Raw genomic sequence first — 25,466 nt, forward strand, 5'->3', positions numbered from 1 at the left:
TAAGATCAGGGACTAGACAAGGCTGCCCACTCTCTCCCTACATATCCAGTATAGTACTGGAAGTCCTAGCCAGAACAATTACACAACAAAAAGAAGTCAAAGGGATACAAATAGGAAAGGAAGAAGTCAAATTATAACTATTTGCAGATGATATGATACTATACTTAAGTGACCCCAAAACTTCCACCAGAGTACTCCTAAACCTGATTAAAAAAAAATTTTAGCAAAGTGGCTGATTTATAAAATCAACTCAAACAAATCAGTAGCCCTCCTCTACATGAAAGATAAACAGGCTGAAAAAGAAATGACACCCATCACAATAGTCACAAATAATATAAGATACCTTGATGTGAGTCTAACCAAGCAAGTGAAAGACCTGTATGACAAGAATTTCAAGTCTTTGAAGAAAGAAATCGATGATCTCAGAAGATGGAAAGATCTCCCATGCTCATGGATTGGCAGGATTAATATAGTAAAAATGACCATCTTGCCAAAAGCAATCTACAGATTCAATGCAATTGCCATCAAATTTACAATTCGATTCTTCACTGAGATAGAAAGAGCAATTCTCAAATTCATTTGGAATAACAAAAAACCCAGGATAGTGAAAACTATTCTCAACAATAAAAGAACTTCTGGAGGAATCACCATCACTGTCCTCAAGCTGTACTACAGAGCAATAGTGATAAAAATTGCATGGCATTGGTACAGAGACAGGCAGGAAGATCAATGGAATAGAAATGAAGACCCAGAAATGAACCCACACACCTATGGTCACTTGATCTTTGACAAAGGAGCTAAAACTGTCCAGTGGAAAAAAGACAGCCTTTTCAACAAATGGTGCTGGTTCAACTGGAGGACAACATGTAGAAGAATGCAAATCGAACCATTCTTATCTCTTTGTACAAAGCTCAAGTCCAAGTGGATAAAGGACCTTCAGAGAAAACCAGATACACTGAAACTAATAGAAGAGAAGGTGGGGAAGGATCTCGAATACTTGGGCACAGGGGAAAAGTTCCTGAACAGAACACCAGTGGCTTATGCTATAAAATCAAGAATTGGCAAATGGGACTTCATAAAATTGCAAAGTTTCTGTAAGGCAAAGGACACTGTCAATAGGACAAAATGGCAACCAACAGATTGGGGAAAGATCTTTACCAATTTCACATCCAATAGAGAGCTAATATCCAATATATACAAAGAACTCAAGAAATTAGACTCCAGACAACAAAATATCCCAATTAAAAAGTGGGGTATAGAGCTAAATAAAGAATTCTCAACTGGGGAAACTTGAGTGGCCAAGAAGCACCTAAAGAAATGTTCAGTATCCTTAGTCATCAGGGAAATGCAAATCAAAACAACCCTGAGATTTCACCTCACACCAGTTAGAATGGCTAAGATCAAAAACTCAGGTGATAGTAGATGCTTGAGAGGATGTGGAGAAAGAGGAACACTCCTCCATTGTTAGTGGGATTGCAAGATAATGCAATCACTTTGGAAATAGTCTGGTGGTTCCTCAGAAAATTGGACCTGACAATACCTGAGGACCCAGCTATACCACTCCTGGGCATATACCCAGAAGATGCTCCAACGTATAACAAGGACATATGCTCCACTATGTTCATAGCAGCTTTATTTATAATAGCCAGAAGCTGGAAAGAACCCAGATGTCCTTCAACTGAGGAATGAATACAAAAAATGTGGTACATTTACACAATGGAGTATTAATCAGCCGTTAAAAACAATGAATTCGAGAAATTCCTAGGTAAATGGCTGGAACTAGAAAATATCATCCTGAGTGAGGTAACCCAGTCACAAAAGAACACATACGGTATTCACTCACTGATTATTGGATATTAGCCCAGAAGCTTGAAATACCCAAGATTCAATTCACAGACCACATGAAGCTCATGAAGAAGGAAGACCAAGTGGGGGGTGCTTCAGTCCTTCTTAGAAGGAGTAACAAAATACTCAAGGGAGCAAATATGGAGACAAAGTGTAGGACAGAAACTGAAGGAGGGGCCATCTGGAGATCACTTCACCTGGGTATCCATCCCATGTGCAGTCACCAAAGGCAGATGCTGATGTGCATGCCAGGAAGTGCATGCTGACAGGAGTCTGATATAGCTGTCTCCTTAGTGGTCTGCCAGAGCCTGACATATCCAGAGGCAGATGCTCACAGCTAACCATTGATCTGATCAAGTGGTTCCCAATGGAGGAGTTAGAGGGAAGACTGAAGTAGCTGAAAGGGTTTGTGGCTCCATGAGGAGAGCAACAATACCAACCAACCAGAGCTCCCAGGGTCTAAACCACCAGCCTGGGAGCACTTAGGGAGGGACCCATGGCTCCAGCTGTATATATAAGGGAGGATGGCCCTGTTGGGCATAGGTGGGAGAGGAGATCCTTCATCCCATGAAAGCTGGACACCGTGTGTGTGTGGGGAATTCGAGGGTGGGGGTGTGGGAGTGGGGGCTAGGTTGGGGGCACATCCTCTTAGAAGCAGGAGAAGTGGGGATGGGATAGGGGGTTCCTCGTCGGGTAAATAAAATATCCAATAAAAAAAGAAAAATAGACTTGGTGGTAATCCTCCATTAATCATGTCAATGCTAAATTAATAAAGAAACCATTAAAAAGAGAGGGCACATGCCATATCCCTGGAAAAAGTTTATAGAAACTAAAACATCTCAAAAAGGATATAAATATCCATTTAATTAAATTGCTTTTGAAGCTTCAAGTTTTATTTTTATTTTTAGAAAATTTTATTTCATTGTTTATGTGTATGAGTATTTTTACTTTATGTTTGTCTGTGCACCATGTGTGTACAGTGTCTCCAGAGATGTGAAAGGGGCATCAGATTCTCTGGAACTGGAGTTAGGTAAGAGTTATGAGCTACCATGTGCATGCTGGGACTCAAACCTGGGTCCTCTCTGAGGGGAATTTTTTGCTTTTCATTACTGAGCCATCTCACCAGCTACCACATTTTATTATTCTTAATTAATAATGTTATAGAGTTCATATTGTATTATCATAATAATTGCTAGTCTAGTTATAGTTAAGGTACCATCTAAATAGTTTGTTTTTCTGTTTTTACAGGATTGTGGTTGGTGGTGGAGAGCCTTTTTGACCAGCAGTTTTACATCTGTTTATATTTTTATATATGCACTTCACTACTTTTTTACCAAACTTCAAGTCACTAGCATTGGAAGTACCTTTATGTACTTTGGGTATGCATTTATCCTAGTGCTAGCTTTCTTCCTCTTTACAGGTAAGTGACAGCAGAATTATGTAGTATATTTTAGCTTCTCTAAAGTGTCTTAGAGACAGTTGAAATCTAATAAATGTCAACTAACTATTAGAGGAAAGGATAGGGAAAACAGTCACCATGCTCATTCATATGTTTTTGGCATCAAAGATTGTGAAGCCTGGGAACTGGATGTACCTTATGTACTTTGCTGCAATATTTTTCCTGTGGAACCTTTTAATCATCAGGAATGTGTTCCAAAAGACAAAGTAGGTTAAATGTAATCAACTTTGAATAGTCTCTAGATATAAAAATTAAGAGATTTAAATAACTTTTGAATTATTAAAATTAAATCAGTTATTTGATCATATGCAATTATATGTCAAGGACAAGATATACTTGTAAAGATTAGTAAAATGATCATTAATATTTTGGTTAAATGTAGTGGAAATTTTTTTTTTTTTGCTTAGTGCCTGAATCAGATGAAAAAAGTTTTTTTTTAAAGAAATAGCTTAGTTGAAGGTATAATGAAGTTGGAGAGGCATTAGACCTTCTGAACACAAAAGAGTTAATGTTTTAGCTTGTTTCACCACGAAGTTTGAGTTTTCATAGCTCAGATCATATCATTTGTATAAGGCAGATTGGAGAATTTATTTTCTCAGAGTTAGCATTTAGGTTCAGCAAAAATATAAAATGAAAAATGGAAGCTGGGAAAGTACATCGGTGTCTAAAGAGTTTGCTATACAATTATGAGGCCTGAGTACAGATCTTAATCCTTAGTCCTTAGTCACGGCAGGAAGCATGGTGGCATGTATGGATGTATGGTGCTGGAGAAGTATCAGAGCTTTACATCCTGATCCACAGGTGTACACACACACACACACACACACACACACACATACACACACACACACACACACACACACACACACACACACACACACACACACACACGGCTTGGCATGGGCTTTTGAAACCTCAAAGCCCACCCCTTGGTGAAATACTTCTTCCAACAAGGACATACCACCATACCACCTAATCCTTCTAATCCTTTCCAACAGTTCCACTTCTGTTTGCCAAGAACAAGCCTCAGCTTGGAGAAGATTTCTGAGAGAAGGGATATTTGAGAGTGGCTAAATAAATAATGCAATGTCAAATCCTGGGTTCTCACTGGCAGCCTATCTTCTGCTCAAGACAGCTTTCCAGATTGCTCTGCTTGAGACAGTTTTCCAAGCAGTTCTTTCTTCCTATTCTAAAAATTCTCTGGATAGCTTATCTCTTGCACATCAAAAGCCCAGTTTTTCATTTTATATAACAATTCAGTCCTTACCCCTTCAGTTCCCTTTTGATTATCTCATGAATCGGTATCCCATGACACAGCCTTTTGATTCTTAGGAGACAGCAAGCACATTTTTTTTTAACATTGGTAAACAATTCAGAGATCTGCCTGCTTCTGTCAAGCATAGACAATAAGCTAGATGGATGGGACACCACCCTGAAATTACTGTTTTTACCATGCCTAGGCCTAACCTTGCTCTGTCTTAGGCCAACCCTGAATTCAGGAATTTACCTGCCTCTGTTAGCATAAATGGAAAACTTAGCTGGGTGAGATTTTATCATGATCACTACTCCCCAAATCTGTTTATCTCCTTCCTTAGTATCTTTCTCATAAGTTGTCACATAGTGCAGCTACTTCTGTTCCTTTAGATCTGTGAAGTTCCTTATACAATTCATATTGCATCCTTATATTTTACATAGTTAAGAAATTATATATTTTGGGGCTAGAAAGATGGCTCAGTGGTTAAGAACACTGACTGTTCTTTTAGAGGTCCTGAGTTCAATTCCCAGAAACCACATGGTGGCTCACAACCTTCTGTAATGGGATCTGATGCCGTCTTCTGGTGTGTCTGAAGACAGAGACTGTGTACTCACATATATAAAATAAATTAAAATAAAAAAGAAATTATGTATTTTCAAACTCATGTTTTTAGAGCTCTTCTTTACAGCCTTAATGGCTGTCCTAAAGGTCCCAGCATTTACCATTTTGCTAAAGAAATAGACAAACCCTCAACTCCTGAACTCTTGCTGTTTCTAATTATCGTGGAATCATTAATGTTAACAGGGAGCATATTCCTTGAGAGAGGAATGTGAAAATATGTACATTATTATACAAACATTCTTATGCCCACAGCAGGCATCAACACTTGTGGAGGTCCATGCCTGCTGTCTTTGTTCTAGAGGCAGGAACCATGTCATTCCACTCCTACCAAGGCCATGCCAGACTTGGCACCCAGCTGATGAAGCATTTAAATATATGTACTTATGTGTAAATGTAACTATTATTCTCCAGTAGTAATTGTTGTTTCCAAGGCTTACTGCCTCAGTCTGCTAACCTAAGCCTAGTCCTGGAAGCTTCTAGCTTCTGTACAATTTTATCTATGCATAAAATATTTTCAGCCTCCAAGACTTAATGTAGAATTAGCTCACTCCTTCCTAGTTCTTTCTACTCTCTGGCTGGCTGATTCAATTCAGCTTTTCTGGTTCAAACTCATCTCCAATCTGTTGGATTCAAACTGGCTTCTCTAGGCTTCTCCTGAATTGTTCTGGTTGTCCTCATACTAACTTTGTCAATGTGTTCTAATTATCTGGCTCCTTCTTACTCATTTTCTGACTTGACCTGTGTCTAGCTTGTTCTCTTTCTCTAAAACCTGTCTCTGTACAACTGTCCCTGTAAAATTATCTCTTTTCCTCTCTCTATAACCACTGAGCCATCTTTCCAGCCCCAAGATATATAATTTCTTAACTATGTAAAATATAAGGATGCAATATGAATTGTATTAGGAACTTCACAAATCTAAAGGAACAGAAGTACTGCTCCTTAAGTAGCTTCACTTTCCTCTCTCTTCTCATAAGAATTGTGCATAGCCTATTCTGTCAAATCTTTCTCTGATTCATCATTTTGTCTGCCACTCAATTAGACATTTCATTCAAACATGAGTGTTTCCTTCTACAAACTAACATTACCTTAATTGTTTTGGATTAAAGGTATGTACTAAGGGCATGCCTACAATCTAGTCAGAGGGAGTAAAGGTGTGGGCTTTGGGCTGGGCCACACAACTAGAAACAGAACTGTTTTCAATAAATAACGCAATTGCTGGGGTTCACAATCTGATCAAATATCCTGCAGCAACTATTTGGCCATTCTTATTCACTCTATCACAACACACATTGTTGTGTACATTGCACACAGAGATACACACACACACACACACACACACAGAGTCTTTCAGAAAAAAGTAAATCTTATATGAGAAACTGGGCATCTTTATAGATCTTTTACAAATATACCTAAAATTGGTTTACTTCTGATAGAGTGCTGGAATCATCTCCTTAGTAAAGATTCTGTGGGGCATCTATCATCACTTAGCTACCAGCATTTCTAGTTACAATGGAAGACCAGAGCATTTTTATCATTATGTTCTGACTCAATTCTGCATGTTATTTTCTTTTTCTTTTTTCTGAACTATGCAAATAGGGCTAAGGAGTGGAGCTCAGTGGCAGAGCACTTGACTAGCATGTTCAAGATCAACTCTGGTTTTAGTTCTCAGCAGTACAAGAAAAAACATTATGTATATAAATCATAAATATACCTGTGATGTGTTATCACAAATTGAATCAAAACATCTTTGTAATTAGTACCCACAAAGATCAGCAATACCTACCTGATCATCAGCCCTGAAACTGCAGCTGGGCCTCCTTCTGCTCACTTTTTACAAATATAACTACTACCCTGACTTTTAATAGCAGAGATCCATTTGTGTTAAATTTGAATATAGAAGTATGTATGTACATACAGAATAAACCATTTTATGTCTGTTTTTTTAGCAGATGCTTTCTTTCTCTCATTATTGCTTGTGAGAGTGATCATTACCAATACCTGTACATGGAGTCTAAATTCCTCATACAATTTGTTTTGTATCATTACACCCCACCCCATGAGTTATCTATTTATGTAGTGAACAGTTAGGTACATACGAGTTTCCACATATTCAAGTGGCACCAGTCTAAGACCCCAAGGAATAACTGAAACTATATATAATACTGAACAATATATACTATGTAGGTATACACACACACACTGTGTTTTCTTATACCCACAGATCTGTAATAATTTACAAATCTTGCACAGTAAGGCTTAACAGTACTTGATAATAAAATAGAAAATTTAAAGCAATTTACAGTAATATTGTGTGATTATTACATCTCACTTTCTCCCTAAATATCTTTTTTACTATATTCTTTCTTTTTCATGATGATGTGAAATGATATAGTGCCTACCTGTTGAAGTGGTGTAAATTATGTGGCCATTTTGATATGGCCTTTTATGCAAGGGTTACTTGAACAGAAACATTGTGTTTTGATACTTATTTTGAAAACTGAGACACCTACTAAGTGGTAAAAAAAAGTAGGTAGTATACATAGTAGAGTGGGCAAAGGCATAGATTAACCCAGACAGAACTGGAAAAAGGATGCAAGATTTCATCATGCTATTCAGAATGGCACACAATTTCCAACTTATGAATCATTTATTTTTTGAAATTTGCTACTCAGTATTTTTGGACTATTTGTGATTCATACCTAGCTTTTTATGTGTGTTCAGATCAAACTTAAATTCTTATATTTAGATAACTAAAAAAAATGAAAACAAAACAGCAAGCCCCAGATAAGAAGCATTTACCAGACAAAAGACAATCACTTCTGGCTTTTTTGTTTTCCTTTCATTAACAAGTACTTTAAATCAAGTTGCCTTTTCCTGAGAACCATATTACAAGAGTTGTTGTTTTTTTCCCTCTAAAATAGATGTAGTCGTCAGTGGTTATATTGTTTGATGCATCTCCCTCCCCATTCTACTACCTTTATTCTTTGTTCTCTTTTAGTCACAGTATGCTCAATAGTGACTTCCAGCGATAAACAGGGTTCTCTCTATTTAAAGATTTTGTTTATTTCATATGTGCAGGTATTGTGCCTGCATGTATGTTTGCACACCATATATGTGCGGTTCCCATGGAGGCCAGATAGTGTTAGATCATCTGGAACTGGAGTTACAGAAATATTGTTAGCAGCTCTATGGCTGCTGGGAATGAAAAATGGGTTCTCTGAAAGAGCAACCAGTGCCAACTCTGCAGCCCCTGATTATGATCTCTTGACAAAGCAAATTGACGTTCTCTAATACATTGCCTAACTTCATTAACATTGCTCATATTTCATATAATAGGCTTGAGTAATGTCATATGAAATTCAACATCTGCATTAGTCCCTGTGTCTCACTCTATGCTCTACTGCTTTCCTTTTTTTCTGTCCTTTAACACTAACTTTATTACCCTTTTTCTCCATTAGTCTTTCCTTTCTGTACTTTCACCTTTTAGGGCTTATTCATTCCCATTGCCTATCTCCTCAGTGCTCACTGCTGTCCATTCTGTGTCTTCATTGCCACCTGTATTTCCAACAATTGCATGTTCCAGTGATACCTCACATCACACAAAAGTCTTTTAACTGAAGTTAGTGTCCTGTTTCCCCAAGATATGCATCTTAATCTTTCTCCCTCTCTCTCTCTCACTGCTGGACATTTGGCTGGTTTGACCTTGTATAGGTATTGTGCATGTAAACATAGCTATTATAAATTCACGAATATGGTAACCATGTCATATATAGAAAATGGCATTTCACAGCACTCCTTCTCACCTCATGTTGCCCAAAGAATTGAAATTCCCTTGGGAACAGAACCTGCTATACCTGTTCATGAGTGTCGTTCTTGAATTGCATAAAGCATGGAAGACTTGAGATACTCTCATGTTACTATGTTGCTGTATCCATTTTAATACTAAATTACAGTTGTGAGAACTGTCTTAATTTAATTATGGTTACCAATCGGATCATGGAAACATTAGATTATAAAGTGTGATGCTTGGCTTATCTTTTTCCAAGATTGTTTTTTGAAGCTCTGTCTGTCTGCTTTATCTTAAATGGAGTCCAGTTTTTGTTACTCACTACTTCCTTATTAGCACATGTCATTCCCTAGAGTGTAGTCGATATACTCAGTGTCTCTCCACTGAAGAAAGCTGATTTTCCCTCTTCTAGCAGCTATCAATTACAAATAATTTCTAGGTTAGGAGTTGAAACCTTGTGTTCACATTTCTTTCACCACTTTAGTATTTTGTCTGGCTTGTGCTTGTGCAGCTCTTGTGTATGCTTTCACGGTGTCTGTGAGTTCATATGTGCATCAGCTGTGATGCTTCCTGAAAATTAGTTTTCTTTTGATTCATCCACTAGCTCTGGCTCTTACAACCTTTCTGCCTCCTCTTCTGCATAGATCCATGAGCCTCGAGGGGAGCGATGTGATAAAGAGGGCAGAGGACTATAAAGTCTCTCACTCTCTGTACATTGTCCATTTCTGTGCCTCTCTCTTAATTACCATCTACTGCAAGAGGAAACTTCTCTGATGAAGGCTGTGTGATGCACTGATGAATGGATATAGCAACAGGACTTATTTTATTGCCATTTTCATTTAGCAGAATAGTAACAAGATTTCCTCTAGTTTTATGACGAACCTATCTAGTTTCAGGCTTTTGACCTTATTAACACTGTTAGGTGTTAATTAGTTCTCTCTCATGGAGTATGCCTTAAACCCAATTGAAAAGGAGGTGTGGTTACTCCTACAATGTTTATGCCACCAGTGCACCAGTGGGTATATCATGTAGGCTGTCATTGTTGTAGCTTTTACAGTTCATAGTTGAGTAAGAGTAATGATTATTTTGTACTCTAGAGATAGTATCTCGCAGTGCTATCTATGACTGGTTGTCAGTAGAGGTGAAGTTTTTTTGGTACTTGAATTTATTCATGGCATCACAAGATGTATAGGACTTCATCTTTCAATATTAACCATTGTGGCTGCAAGGAGATACTTTATGCCTAAGATTTTCACACTCACAGGAAGAGAGACAGAGACAGAGATGGACAGATAGAAGCAGGCACTGATTCAAGCATGTGAGGTTTCTTCTTTGTGTAACTTTTTTCCTTCCTTTGAATTATTTCCTTAACATAGTCTTAGAAATAAGATGACAGAGCCAAATTCCTTTGTGTTTCCTTATGTTTATTGCTGTCAATAAAACACAATGATTGCAGTCTTGGCAAATGTTGAGTATTATTTGTGAAAACAAGGTAGTTTCTTATTTTTTTCATTAAGTATTTAATGCATACTTTGATAGAATGGTATTTTATTGTTTTCTTTTAAACCATCAGAAGTCATGTGCTCTGTGGCTTATGCTCTTCTATTTCTTCATTTGGTAGCAGTCTTAAGATATATAATGATAAGAAAAGAAGTCTTGAGGAACAGAGAGATGGAGGATAGAGCATAATATTCTAAGAAAGGGTAAATGAATTTCAGTCAAGGTTAAAGGACTTATTAAATTCTTAACTAGTCTTTGTTTTAAATGTGTGTATTAAATATTTTGTTTTGATTTCCTTAGACTCTGAGTGACAAGAATGAGGAAAATATAGTTTTCTTTACATGATGCAGCAGGGAGTGATAATGAAAGTGTTAATTGGGTATTCTGAAATTTTTGTTGCAGCAAAGTAATATAGGACTTGAGACTCTTCGTGTATATTTTATGTGCAAAATCCTAACTAGTCATAACTGAACAGTCTTAATGGCTGATATTTTTATCACATTTTTGATGAGTTTCAGCCTTAGAAAATTAATAGAAATGACATATTCTTATTTTGATGTAGTAGATGTAAGGTCACAATAACTGAGAACCAATATCTGAGCTTCCTTATCTTATAGCCTAAGTTATAATGTATAGGTCACATTAGTGCCCACTACATAAGAAATGAAACTGAGGCCCAGTTAGTGTAAAGAACACGCAAGAAGCCCTTATAGGGAACATTCAGTTTGTGGCTATGCTCATACACACACACACACACACACACACACACACACACACACACACACACACTATTTACTTTATATCCAGATCACTGCCACCTCCCAGTCCCCACTTCACACAGTCCCTCCCACTCTCCACTCCTCCCTTCACCTCTGAGAGGGTGGAGCCCCCACACTGGATATCCTTCTACCCTGGTGTATCAAGTTTTTGCAGGGCTAGTCACTTCTCCCACTAAGGCCAGACAAGGCATACCAGTTAAGAGAATGGATTCCACAGACAGGCAACAGCTGTAACAATAGTCCCCCATTCCAGTTGTTGGGGGGACCCAGATGAAGAATGAGTTGCACATCTGCTCATATGTGCAGGGGCTTAGGTCTAACTCATGTATGCTCTTTAGTAGGTAGTTCAGTCGCTGAGAGCCCCAAGGTTTCAGGTTAGTTAACTCTGTTGGTCTTTCTGTGAAGTTCCTATAAACTTTGGCTTGTAATCCTTCCCCCAACTCTTCCATTATAGTCCCCAAGCTCCATCCAAAGTTTGACTTTGGGTCTCTGAATCTGTCTGAGCCAGCTGTTGCATGGAGCTTCTTAGAGGACAATTATACTTGGCTCCTGTCTCCAAGTTTGACAGTATAATTATTAGTGTCAGGGATTGGTGCTTGCCTATTGGATGCGCCTCTAGTTGGGCTGGTTATTGGTTGGCCATTTCTTCAGTCTCTGTTCCATCCCCCATCCCTGCATTTCTTGTAGACAAGATAAATTTTGGGTAGAATGTTTTGTGGGTAGGTTGGTGTCCCTATCACTCCACTGTATTTCCTGCCTGGCTACAGGAGGTGGCCTCTTCAGGTTCTTTATCTCACTGCTGTGAGTCTCAGCTAAGATCACCCCCATTGATTCTTGGAAGACTCTCCCATCCCAGGCCTCTGGCATGTCCTCTAGATGTGCCCCCCCCCACAGATTTCCATTCATGCTCCTGGCCCTCTGGCCCTCTCTCCTGTCTCTCCCCACACCTGATTCTAAGGCCCACCTATTCTTCTCCCTGTCCCCTTCTCACCCAGTTCCCTCCTCCATCTGCCTCCTGTGACTATTTTATTTAACACTCTACATAGAGTTGACAATTAGAACACAGAGGTTAGGGCTCTCTAACTGGGAGTGATATGTTCAAGGCCACTCAGTACATGATGGAACCACAATTTATTCAAACTTAGTTTGGTTTTGATTCCAGAGGTTATTCTCTCATAATACAACTCTCTATGTCCTCTTCAAGAAAGAGGCATGTAGTAGCAGGTATTAGAAAAGATCGTCCGGCTTGTCCCCCAGCTTAGCAGCTAAGTTCTCACACTAATGCATACTATTGGCAGGCTGCCTGGCCCCATCTAGGTGTCTTCATCTCATCAGGCTCTCCTGTGGGGCTGGAGCTCCCGAGTTCCCTTCACAGCCATACCAGCCTCACGCAATGACTGTAGACCCCTCGATCAGCCACCACATTACCCATCACCCGGTAAAATCAAAACTCTTAATGTTGTAGTTAACCAATAGATTTAATATATCAGTAAAGTCTCAACACTCAAGATGCCCACACAATTAGATAAGTTATCCCAATTACCCTAAACTTTTTGATATGCATAACTACCTGAGTCTACAAAAGCTATGCAGCTCATGTCTGCTGCCATTTTCTTCCACCTTTCTCCCTACATTTCTCCCTGGTTCCTGTCTCTATCCCCCTTAGCTCCACCTCCCTTTTCTCTATCCAATTGCAAGCCTCCTGCTGCAAATAGATTGGACAGAGAAATTTCTGCCACAGAGGTGTGTTCTTTAAGGTAGAAGCCAAATCAATAATCAAAAAATGCCTATGTCAGATTCCTTCCAAGTAGGCCATTTTCTTGTCCTTGGCCAGTGTCAAGATTCCTGTCAAGCAACCCCAAAAGCTCTCCACATCTCCCCCTTTTTTTATTGCATAAGCCAGACTGACCCTGTATTTGGTGGTACTGACATGAATGCCTTTCTTACCTGTTGTGGAATATTCATTATCAAAAGCAATGCATTTATGTCTTAGGTTGATAAGGCTCTGTGCAGAATCTTACCCATCCTTGGCTTGCCAGCCAGGCAGGAATCTGACATTAGGCTAGAACAAAGAAGTAATTTCAGGCAGAAATCTAAATCCTAGACTAGAACAAAGAAGTCATTTCAGGCAGAAATCTAAATCTTAGGCTAGAACAAAGAAGTAGGCTTCAGGCAAGAAAATGACTTTGGGCTAGGACAGGGAAGTAGGCTCAGATATTTTGGTCATCCTGATAAGCCCTTAGAAATAGTGATCACAGGAGTGATCACGGGACTCTGTTTATTGTCCTGCATGTTCTTTGACTATCTGGGTTTATTTTCTTGCTTGTTCCTTGACTATTTACATCTATTATACTGCTAGTTCCTCAACCTAGACTTTACCTTAATACTTGCATATAATTTAAATGATGTAAAAGCAAAAAAGGAGGAGGAGGAGGAGGAGGGATGGGATAGGGGATTAATGGGGGGGATGGTGAAAGGGGATAACATCTGAAATGTAAAGAAATAAAATATCGAATAAAAAACCAAGCCAAAGCAAAAAAAAATGCCTATGGAATTTACTTTTTAGTCTTCTACTTGACCATGGGGACAACTGTTGATTGCAGGGACTGAGACTTGGTACACATGAATCAATATGGGTATCACACTTAAGAATATATCATAACAATGGAATATCTCGAGTTATTCCCATGCTGCTCAATACATCTTATAAAAATCAAGGTAGGAGCTAAGGCTCTGTGGTCAAGAGCAATGATTATTCTTCCAGTGGACCCAGATTTGATTCCTAGTACCAACATGTTGAATTACCACTGTGTCTAACTCAAGTTTCAAAAGATCTGTTGTTGTCTTCTTGCCTCCATGAGTACTGCGTGCATATGGTATGCAGACATACATGCAGGCAAAGCACCTATACACATAAAATTAAGAATGATAGTAGATCCTTCCCATTTTCTATATTATTCTAGGATAGAGGCCATCAAGACTAGTATAAATCTCGAATAATTGCATAACATTTTCGATTCCAGACTAGTTTGATTTCCAGTTATATTTATGAACCAAAGAAACTATTAGGTTTTATAGGCTGAGAGAGAGCTGTCTATGTTCTCAAGAGTAAGGAAACTATTTAGATTGTGTTATTTCTCTCAATGCAAATAGTTACATCTCTATTCCAATGGTGAACCTTATACTGGCCAGTATTCTTGTTTTGAATATGATACCAAAAAGATTGAATGTAAGGGAATATTTTGCTATTCCCAAAGTGAATGTATGTGCTGGCATTCTTAGACTGTTGTGTATTTCACACTCCCTGAAACTCACATCAGTGATGGTTTCTGCCCACTAACATCACCAGCTTTTTCTGTCTACCTGCTGTTAGTTCATTGGTGTCTTTCTGTACAAAGTTGTTTCTGGTCATTTTAGAGCATTTGATACATCCATCTCAGAGCAGTTACAGAAAGAACTAGCCTTGTATCCCATCTGGATGGACTGCTTATGGGCTGTGTATTCTAAGGCAAGTTGCCCTACCTATCAGGACATTGCCAGGACTAGAGAAAATTGTTTTATACACACTGGATCAAATGTGGTAGCAGGAAATTAGGGCTCCCCAAATCCTCTCTAAACAAGTTTTCCCTTTATGTCTGTGCAATGGCTGAGGTTTCTGTGTCTTTCTCTTACATGTCTTAACTCCATGTTTCAAATTCTGTAATTAATAGGTCTTAGATATTAAATTTCTCAATGACTACATAAAGACTCCATAATGGTTTGTTTATATTAAATACTGGTTATTGAATATTGAATGGTAGACTTTCCAACTGTGTTATTTACCTAGTTTCTCAGAACTCCTTTGTAAAATATACACTTGTGACAATACTGGGAAACTTTTGCCATATTTCAGAGTCTTTATGTTTGAGTATTTTCTTTTCAGAGGCAGAGTCTCACTATATACTCAGCATTGCATAGAACTTGCTATTTAGCCCATGGTGACCTGGAATCCTCAGTCTTTGTCCCTCTGCCTTGACAGTGCTAGTATTATATGCGTATACCACCATGCCTACATTTTACCCACTTTTTTTTTTTAAAACAAGGAATAGAGACAGGAAAGAAAGAAAAAATAAACAGAAAAGACAGGCTCATTGAGAGATTTTGAATCCTGGATTCATGTTCGATCACCTGGGAAGTGTTCTAGAATATTTTGGAAAAAATGTATTTACTGTATATGTGTGAATGTATTTATGTGCACCACATGTATATAGAAACCTGCAGAGATAAGAAGAGGTCATAACATCCTCAGAGTTATAGACAGTTATGAACCACTGTGGGATGCTAAGAACCAAACCCAGGTCCTCTTCAGGAGCAGTAAGTGCTCTTAATTGCTGAGCCATATGCTCACCTTCTCAAAATCTTGATGTTCAGACTGTGTGTGCCATGTCAATGAAGTCATAACTTCTGGGCTCAAAATACACAGGTGAACTTTCACCCGGCATTTCCAATATGAAATCAGTGTTCAGGAATACTATTTAGATAAATCCCATATAACAATATGTATTCAAGTCCAAGTCAGAACATGTGTTATGTTTCTTGAGGATCAACTTTAATAGACATTCTAATATATATTATCACTTTTCTCTCTCAAGAAAATCCTTAGCTGAATGATGTATTAGCTACTTTTCTGTTGCTGTGATAGAATACATGACCAAAAGTAACCTATGGAAGAAAGAGTTTATTTTGGCTTGTAGTTCCAGAGGGGTAAGTACTGTGTGTGTGTGTGTGTGTGTGTGTGTGTGTGTGTGTGTGTGTTTGTGTGTGATGGGAGCAAGTGACAGGAATTACAGCAGGAGCAAAAGTCTTCAAGCACAAAGCAGAGCATGGACTGGAAGCAGGGCTAGGCTAATGAACTATGAAAGCCTGCCCCCAGTTACATACTTCCTCCAACAAGACGACACCAACTCCTTTAACGCCCCACAGGTGGGAATATACTTTCCCCATATGAGAAATGGAGGAAGTAGGTAGCTTACTCTACATCATATGGCTAAGTGTTGTCTTAATTTCATACTCCATATTCTTTAGCTCTTTTTCCAGAATAATGTTAAGATTTATGTTTGGGTTTTGTATCAGGTAGAAGACTAATGTGTATTAGTAGAGCAACAAAAGTTGAGATTATGTTCATAGACATTTTAATGATTTATAGGGAACAGGAAGCAACTTGAAATGGGGGATGGTTTATAGATGCAGGGATATGTGTTAACTAAACAAGCCCATCTCTTGAATCTTTAAAGTTAACTAGATTCCTAGGAACAAGTGCTATAATCCTTATTTTTCAGCTGAGAAAACAGGCTTGATGAGATTGTTACTCATCAAATGTCAAATATCTTGTAACAGACAGTAGCAGACTACTCCTGTCTAGTTGCATCATACTGATCCTTGACAGGGAGATTTGAAGGAATGGTATCAAGATGGTATCATGATTGGATGGAAAGTTATTCAATGGTTGGACATGGTCAATTAAAAAAAACAACTATTGGGACTGGAGAGATGGCTCAGCAGTCAAGAGCACCAACTCCTCTTCCAGAGGTTCTGAGTTCAATTCCCAGCAACCACATGGTGGCTCATAACCATCATGGTGGCTCATAACCATCTGTAATGGGATCTGATGCCCTCTTCTGGTATCTCTGAAGAAAGCAACAGTGTACTCATATACATAGAATAAATAAATCTTAAAAAAAAACTATTGAAACCCACCTAAAATTCTATAATTCTGTTATTGAGAAAAATATTCCCCTAGATTCCTTGTGTTGGGTACTTGTTAGAATATGGAAATACTGTTAGAAGTTTCTTCAATTACATCATTAAACTTTAATAGCATCTGTTTGTGTGTGTGTGTGTGTGTGTGTGTGTGTGTAGTTTTTCAAGACATGGTTTTTCTGTGTCTCTGGCTATTCTAGAAATTGCTCTGTAGACCAGGCTGGCCTCAAACTCAGAGATCCACCTGCCTCTGCCTCCTAAGTGCTGAGACTAAAGGTGTGTGCAACTGCCACCTGACTTCATTTGAAAGTTCTTACAATATGAAATTATACATGAAAGAAACATTTGCTTATAATTTTATCATCCTGAAATATAAAGGTATCTTTTACTGTCCATGTTCTATTCTATCTAATCCAGTTTACACCAATATTGGTGTGATGCTTGGGAGTTAAGATATACATTTCTTTACATCTAATACCATCTATAAAGATTATAGTCAGTCTTGGTGGAACATGCCTGTAATCCCAGCACTTGAAACACTGAGGCAGGAGGATCACCTCAAGTTCAAGGCTAGTAATTTTAAGGCCAGTTCTGAATTTGTCTCCAAACAAACACCCCCAAAATCATCAACCAAAAAATTCTCCATACTGCTATATTAGCCCTTATATTTATCATTTTTGTAACTATATTATTCCATCATTTACTTAGATTGTAATATAGCTAATAACTTCTTTGATGAGCCTTTGGTTTGTTCATAGTTGTTGTTTTATGTGTTTTAAACCATAGTATTAAGATCAATTTTTTGTTAATAAGTACTTTTCTTCTATGAGATTGTGGGATTTTTAAAACATGAATCCTCAAGAATAGGATTTTTTCATGTTTATAATAACACAATTTTATTTGAACACCAATAGGCACTCTGGTTATATATTCCATTTTATTATGTATCATGCTAATCATATCTTATATTTGTCTCTCTGTGTATGTCTCAGTGTGAAGGTGTATATGGACATAGGCTAGACATTCATGTTAGGTGTCTTCCTCAGACACTCTTCACAATATTTTTTGAAGCAGTTATTGAGCCTGAAGCTAACCAATTTGCCATCCCATTTGGCTGATGCACTTTCAGAGTCCACATGTTTCCATCTTCCCAATACTGGGATTATAGATATACCCCATAACACCCAGAGTTTAGGGGGGTGCTGGGGATCTGAACTTAGTTCCTCATTTTTGTGTGGTAGACACTTTACTGACTGAGCCACTTTCACAGCCTGGTTGCTTACAATTTCTAAACCTTGAAGCACATTACAAAAAGTATGTATTAGAAGATAACCTTGAGCTTCTTTGAAATGAAGACCATATGGGTATCACTTTTGTTTAATTTTGGCTCTGGTTAGAGACTCACAGAATTCCCTCAGAAGGATTCTCTCACCTGTTTATAGGTGACCACTTCTGACCTCACTGCTCATCCTGATTGTTTAGCAAGAGAGCCTGGCGATTTATCTTGTTTTGAGTCAGCATCTTACTCTGTAGTCTAAGATGTCCTTGAATTAGTTTGATCTTCCTGCTTCAGCATCCCAAATGCTGGGAATACTGGTGTGTGCCACTGTGACAGCTGAACTGGTGACTTTTATTTAATAATATATAAATCTTGAGCTTTAAAGATTTAGCAGCCTGCCTTGAAACAGACATGTTTGTGTTTTTAAGAAAGTTTCTTTGATTTACTCTGATATATGGCTAACAGAAATCTTTTTCATTTGGTTTCAGGCACTATTGGATTTTTTTCTTGCTTCTTCTTTGTTACTGCAATCTACGGTGTGATAAAAGTGGATTAATGAATTTGTCCAAATATTTCAACGGACAGAAGCCTTGCTTTCCAATAGTTCTGTATCTGTTGACATACATATATATGTATGCTCCAAGTTACACTCAGTTAAACTGTTTATAAATGCAAAACCTCACTGTCTGGACTCAGTTTCTTTGATATGAAATACTGATTAGTGGAAGAAAATAGATTGGTAAAAAGATGGATTCTAAGACATAGTTTCTTGGAGAGACAAAAAGATTTTATTTAAAATAATCAGAACAAAGGAAACACATTTTAAAACTTGCTAGTGAAGTTCACATCATGCACCCCAATCCTACTCATCTCCCTGTGTCTCCACATCCTCCCTCTGACCTTGCAACCTCCCTGCCAAAAGAACACAAAAAATAAAAATTAAAACAAAACAGAACAAAACGAAACCATTTTGCCATGGAAGCTGCAGTATGCTATGATATGTCCCACAGTGTACCTTTTTTGTCCTAACAGTTTTACTTGCAAATGTTCATTGCAGTGAGTCATTAGTCTGGTTCAAGGCCTCTGACTTCTGCTATATTATCAATACTGGGTCCTTACCAGGGTTCCTCTCAGCTATCCTGTTGTTGAAAGAGACCCTTCGGCTTTGATTCTACAGGGCTTCCCCCTTTGTGTTCTCCAGCAGTTCATGCATGGGATAGATGTTGGGGTGGGCCAAACCAAAGCCCTGGATCTGGGCCTGGGTGGTAGCTAAGTTGTTCAGTCTGCCAGCTCTCCCATTATGCCCAGGCAAGGGCCAGGGCCACCTCTCCTGCCTGCAGCAGCCAGCAAGGGGTGGGACTGGCTTTCCTGCAGGAGTCAGCTGGAGTGTGCTGTCTAGATGAGGTACAGAGCCCACTCTCCAGACTGCTCCAGCTGTCGAGGGGCCAATTCAGGATGCACATGTTTTATTCTTAAAAATTTATTTTTATTCCAGCTATTGCCTCCCCACAAACAAGTTCCTCATCCTATTCCTCCTCCTCCTTGCCTCTGATAGGGTGCTCCACTTCCCACCAGGGGTTCTACTTCCCTGGGGTTCAAGTCTCTTGAGGATTAGGAACATTTTCTCCTACTGAGGTCAGACCAGGCAGTACTCTGCTGTATATGTGCTAGGGGCCCTGCACCAGCCCTCATATGTTGCCTGGTTGTGACTCAGTGTCTGAGAGAGCTCAGGGGTTCAGGTTAGATGAGACTGATAGAGTCATCATCCCCTTCAGCTCTTTCAATCCTTCTCCTAATTCAGCCATAGGGGTCCCCGACTTCAGTCCAATGCTTGGATGTAAGTATCTGCATCTGTCATAGTCAGTGACTGGTAGGGCCTCTCAGAGGGCAGACATGCTAGGCTCCTGTCTGTAAGCACATCATAGCATCAGTAATAATGTCAGGCCTTGGTGCACCCAGCCCAAAGAGATGGATTCCAAGTTGGCCTTTCTTTCAGTCTCTTCTCCATTTTTGTCCCTGCAGTTCTTTTAGACAGGAACCATTCTGGGTCAGAAATTTTGACTGTGAGTTGGTAATTCCATCCCTCCACTTGATGCCCTGTCTACGTACTGGAGGTAGACTCTTTGAGTGCCCTGTCCCCTTTGCTGGGCATTTTCGCTAAGGGTACCCCCATTGAGTCCTGAGAGTCTCTTACTTCCTGGGTCTCTTAGGCTGCATATTTCCGTTCACTCTGCTGGTCCTCTGGTCTTCTTTCCTGCCCCCTCCAACCCCCTGTACCTGATCCTGTTCCCCTTTCACCTCCCCCTCCCCTTTCCTACCCAGGTCTTTCCTTCTGTCTGCCTTCTGTGATTATTTTCTTCCCCCTTCTAAGTGGGATTGAAGCATCCTTACTTGGGCCTTTCTGCTTGTTAAACTTCATATAGTCTTAAAAAGTACATTGGGTTTTTCACGTGAAGTTTTTTCTCAGTTCTGCTTCCTGATACTGTTTAGAGCACCTAGTTTCTCTGCCAGAAGCAAAGTTTCATTGGTATTATCTAACAACTTTTAGGTAAAATCTCGTGGGTTTTTTTTTTTTTGTAACTAAAGATGATACAAGCCATATTATTGTTTTAATAATGTATGCATTTTACTTTAGGTTACTAAATGATGAAACATCATAACCAAAATCAAGTTGGAGAGGAAATGGATTATTCAGACTATACTTCTTCATTCACAGTTTATCATCAAAGGAAGTCAAGACAGAAACTCAAACAGGACAAGAACATGAAGACAAGAGCTGATGCAGATGTCATGGAGAAGTGCTGCTTACTGGCTTAATCTCCATGGCTTTGCTCAGCCTGCTTTCTTATAGAACCCAGAGCTACCAGCCCAGGGAAGGCTCCACCCAAAATGGACTAAGTCCTCCCTCACCAATCATTAAGAAAATGCCTTACAGGCTTGCCTACAGCCCCATATGATAAAGGCATTCTTTTATTTTAGGCTCTCCTCTTTCTGATGACTCTAGTTTATTTCAAGTTGACATAAAACTAGTTTAAATGACAGAGTTTATAAAACATTAGACACCACTGTCTTATTGCTCAGTTAATCCTACACATTTCCAATTGTTTGTAGTCTACTACTTCCTGTAACTTAATATATTTTGTCAGCCTGTTTTTGTTTACTGTCCTCTGGAGGCCAAGAATGTTAAATTTTAACATAATTATATATATGTGTGTGTGTGTGTGTGTGATATGTGTGTGTGTGTGTGTGTGTGTGTGTGGTGTGTGGTGTGTGTGTATAAAACAAATATTTGCTATCCAGATTTTAAAACTTAACTTTATAGTGGTCAGAGGACAACCCACAGGAATCAGTGATCTTCTAACCATGTGTGTTCTAGGGGTTGAATTTAGGTCATCAGGGGTTTTGACAAGTACCTTATCCACTAAATCATCTCACCAGCCTCTGTTGTCCAGCTTTATTGTCATTATTACTACTATTATTATATCTTATTCTTTGTGTATATATATTTATGTGTGTGGGTATGTGTGTGACATAGCCCACAAGTAGAAGATTGAGAAAAACCTGTGGTATTTTTTTCTCTCCTTCTACTATGTGAGTGCTGGGTGTCAAATCCAGGTCATTAGGCTTGGTGGCAAGGTCTGTATCCACTGAACCGTCTTGCTGGCCCCAGATATTTGTATTGATTGGCTTTGACTCAACAGTAGGATTATTAACTCTAAATATTGGACATTTGTATTTCAAATACTCCTCAATCTTGTTTGTAATTTTGGAGGAACAATCATGAAAATCTTCCATTTCATGTGGTAAATTTTATTGATAAATATGTCTCATTTGGGAAAATATTTGAATAGTAGGCACAAATACCCTTCAATTTATGAACATTCCAAAGCTATCCTAAAGCTGGGGAGTTGTTCTTGTGTGCCTGAATCAAGGGGTCGAAGGGGTCATTTTACCTTTCAGGGGAAGGGGGCCTAGACTGAATGAGGAAGGAGATATGATGAAATGAGAGGATAATTGGGAGTTGATTGGTTGACCATTGGAAGAAAATAAGTTACTATCTGTATAGCTTAGCCCGCCTTTATCTAAATTAGAAGTGTCTATATTAAGGTAGATGGCAAATGAGCCCAAAGCCTATTGCAAAATTGTTGGAGGAGTGGGCACAGAAAACCACAGAAGATCTCTTGACTGACATTTTCAGATTTCTCGTAATCTAGAGCTAGGCCATTAGATCTGCCTCAGAAGAAACTGCTGTTATGAAGCTCATTGGAACTGATTGCATTATTCAAACCCTTTAAACTGAATGGTGCCATGTTGAGCTTCAGGGAGCACTTTTCCTAACAGGTTAGCTGTGTGGTAGTTTTATGTGGGCTTCAATTTATTTGCATTGAAGATATTTTTTCTAGAAAGGAAAATGTATTCCTTCGGAAAAAAATGTGTTATAGCCTGAGCAATATTCAAAAATTAAGATAAAAACAGGTCTTGTGACAGCCATCTTTGAACAACTCGGAAGAGTGTGTAAGTCACTATTAGCTTGGATTTGGAGTTAAGTGGAGAAGAGCTCTTTAATTTGATTGAAATAGGGCTGAATAGCATCCTGAGCTTTCTTATATGGGATCATGAATATCATCACTTCAGCACTATGAGATCTGTAGTTCCTTACATTGTTCCTAATGAGAGTATCTGAAGAGAAGTTAATAGGACAATTACTTTGTCTCATGAGGAAGTAGGGGTTCTTAAATATTAGACATATTAACCTATTGTATCTGTTTACTATTTTCATATGTGATGGCTGAATGAGAGTTATTACTGCTATATGAAGCTGAGAATTGGAGAAGAATGCTTTTGCTCTCCTATCCTATAGACCCTGGTGAAATGAGGCTAAACTGAATGATGTGAGCATTGGTAATTAGGCCAGGTTAGACTGAGAGATGCTAAAGGGAGTGCTCTAAGCCTAATAATAAAGCAAGGGCACTGCAGGCACAGTGGGTAAGCAGGCAGAAGAGACCCTGAGGCCCACCTCATTCCCCCCTTACAACGGGAGTCAAGATGACATGAAAGTATGTGGTGGAGAGATGGGAATGAAAGAGCAGCTGAACAGTGTGAGCACTCTAAAGACAGGTGGAACTAGAGACACAAAGGGTAGTGAGGAGCGGCCTGATGTGAATAGCCTGCCTTGCCACCCGAGGCCATGGTGATGTCCTGGCCCATGCTGCTGTTAAGGGCTTGTCTGGGTCCATGCCCATAAAGCAGCAGGGTTCTGTGTCGATGTCCATGGCCCATGTTATCACGAAAGGCCATGTGAACATCCCTGATCTGGGCTGCTGCCTGGGACTATATAGATATCCAAGGGTTGGGCAGGGCTGGCCCCAAACCTCATTGGCTTGAGCACTTGGGGGAGCTGGCCCGAACCTCACCTGGGCAGCACAGTAGCGTTGTCCTTGGTAGCATGTATGTGCATGAGTCTGCACCAAGGGCATGAATGAGAGCAGAAGAGCTGGCTTTACTCCTTTCTGACTGCTACATTGGGTGAGCTGGCAGTGCTGGAGAGCTGGCCCTGGTGGTGTGGGTACAGGAGAGCTGGTGGGCTGACCAATTCAGCTACTACTGATGCCCAGATCTAGGACTTTGGGTTGTCCTATCCCAACACCCATCCCATCTGTGAAGTGCTGGAGCTCATGTAGGGGCCAGTCCTGCAGAACCAAAGCTGCAGGATCTCCATGACACAGGGCAACAGCTGGATAGCTGGGAGGAGTCCTGGTGCTGGTCTGGTATTGATAGTATAGCAGAAGCCAGATGTATTGAACCAGACCAATGACTCATTGCAATGAAAATACGTAAGTAAAGCTGTGTGAACAAAGAGGTATAATGCGGGACACACTGTGACACAGTGCAGCTTCCATAAAGAGACTTTGTTTTGTTTGTTTATATTTTATTTTTTTATTTTCTTTTAGGAGGAGGCTGCAAGGGCAGAGGGTAGTTTTAAAAAGAAAGAAAGCAAAAGTGTGAGCCTAGTGGAGGTGACTGAGGTACTGGGTAATACTATTTATTTTTTTTAAAAAAGAAACCTCACTCCTGTCTGCAAGCATAACAGAGTATCATTAATAGTGTCAAGAATTGGTGCTTGCCCATGGGCTGGGTCTCAAGTTGGGCTCATTACTTGTTGACCATTCTGTCAGTCTCTGCTCCATCCCCAGTCTCTGCATTTCTTGTAGACAGGGTAAGTTTGGGTCTAAAGTTTTGTGGGCAGTTTGGTGTCCCTATTGCTCTACTGGCCTGTGACTTCTCATCTGACCCCAGGAAGCAGTCTCCCCAGGCTTTGTATCCCCAATGCTATGAGTCACACTTAGGACACCCCCATTGATTCTTGGGTACCTCCCCTATCCCAGGTCTCCATCTCCTTCTGAAGATCCCCCCTACCTCCATCCTCCTTCTTGTAGATTTTCATTCATTCTCATGGCCATCCTGCCATCCCCCTGCCCCTCCCCACACCCTACCCCTATTCCCCCACTGACCTTTTGATCCCCTCTCCCACCCAGTTCCCTCCCTCCATCTGCCTTCCATGACCATTCTATTCCCTCTCCCAAGGGAGACACAAGCATCCTTGCCCTCCTTCCTGTGTAGCCTCATTGGATCTGTGGTGTGCAGACAGGAGCTAGCATGACTGTCCTCTGAGAGGCTCCACCCATCAACTGACTGAGATAGATGCAGACACCTACAGCCAAATAGTGGATGGGGCTTGGGGACTCTTATGAAAGAATAGAAGGAAGGATTGCAGGCCCCAAAGGGGATAGGAACCCCACAGGAAGACCAACAAAATCAACTAACCTGGACCCTTGGGCCTCTCAGAGTCTGAGCCACCAACCAAAGAACATACACAGGCTGGACCTAGGGTTCTCCACACATATGTAGCAGATGTTCTTCTTGATCTTCACGTGGGTTCCAAACAACTGGAACTGGGGCTATCACAAAAGTTGTTGCCTGTATGTCGGATAGGTTCTAGCTGGGTTGCTTATCTGGCCTCAGTGGGAGAGGAAGAGCCTCGCCTAGTAGAGACATAAAGTGCCAGGGTGGGGAGGTACCTAGGAGTGGGGGCCCCAGAAGCTCAGAGGATGTTCCAAGGGAGGGAATGGGGAAAGGATTGTGGACAGGGATGGCCTATAGGAGGGCAGTGAGTGGGATGTAAAGTGAATAAGTAAATAAAC

The 25,466-nt window shown here is 39.8% G+C and overlaps 1 protein-coding gene across 1 annotated transcript in view; it reads left to right on the plus strand.

The window, feature by feature from the left end:
- LOC114628925 (transmembrane 9 superfamily member 2-like) overlaps positions 1-18,820 on the plus strand; it is a 76,351-nt gene extending 57,531 nt beyond the window's left edge. Inside the window, exons 16-17 of the mRNA XM_028776905.1 lie at positions 3,094-3,265; positions 18,753-18,820. Of these exons, the coding sequence (XP_028632738.1) occupies positions 3,094-3,265; positions 18,753-18,820 (240 nt within the window). The remainder of the gene's footprint in view (positions 1-3,093; positions 3,266-18,752) is intronic.
- Positions 18,821-25,466: the final 6,646 nt, after the last annotated feature.

This window comes from Grammomys surdaster, unplaced genomic scaffold, assembly GCF_004785775.1.
Source record: "Grammomys surdaster isolate TR1022 unplaced genomic scaffold, NIH_TR_1.0 274, whole genome shotgun sequence".
NCBI lineage: Eukaryota > Metazoa > Chordata > Mammalia > Rodentia > Muridae > Grammomys > Grammomys surdaster.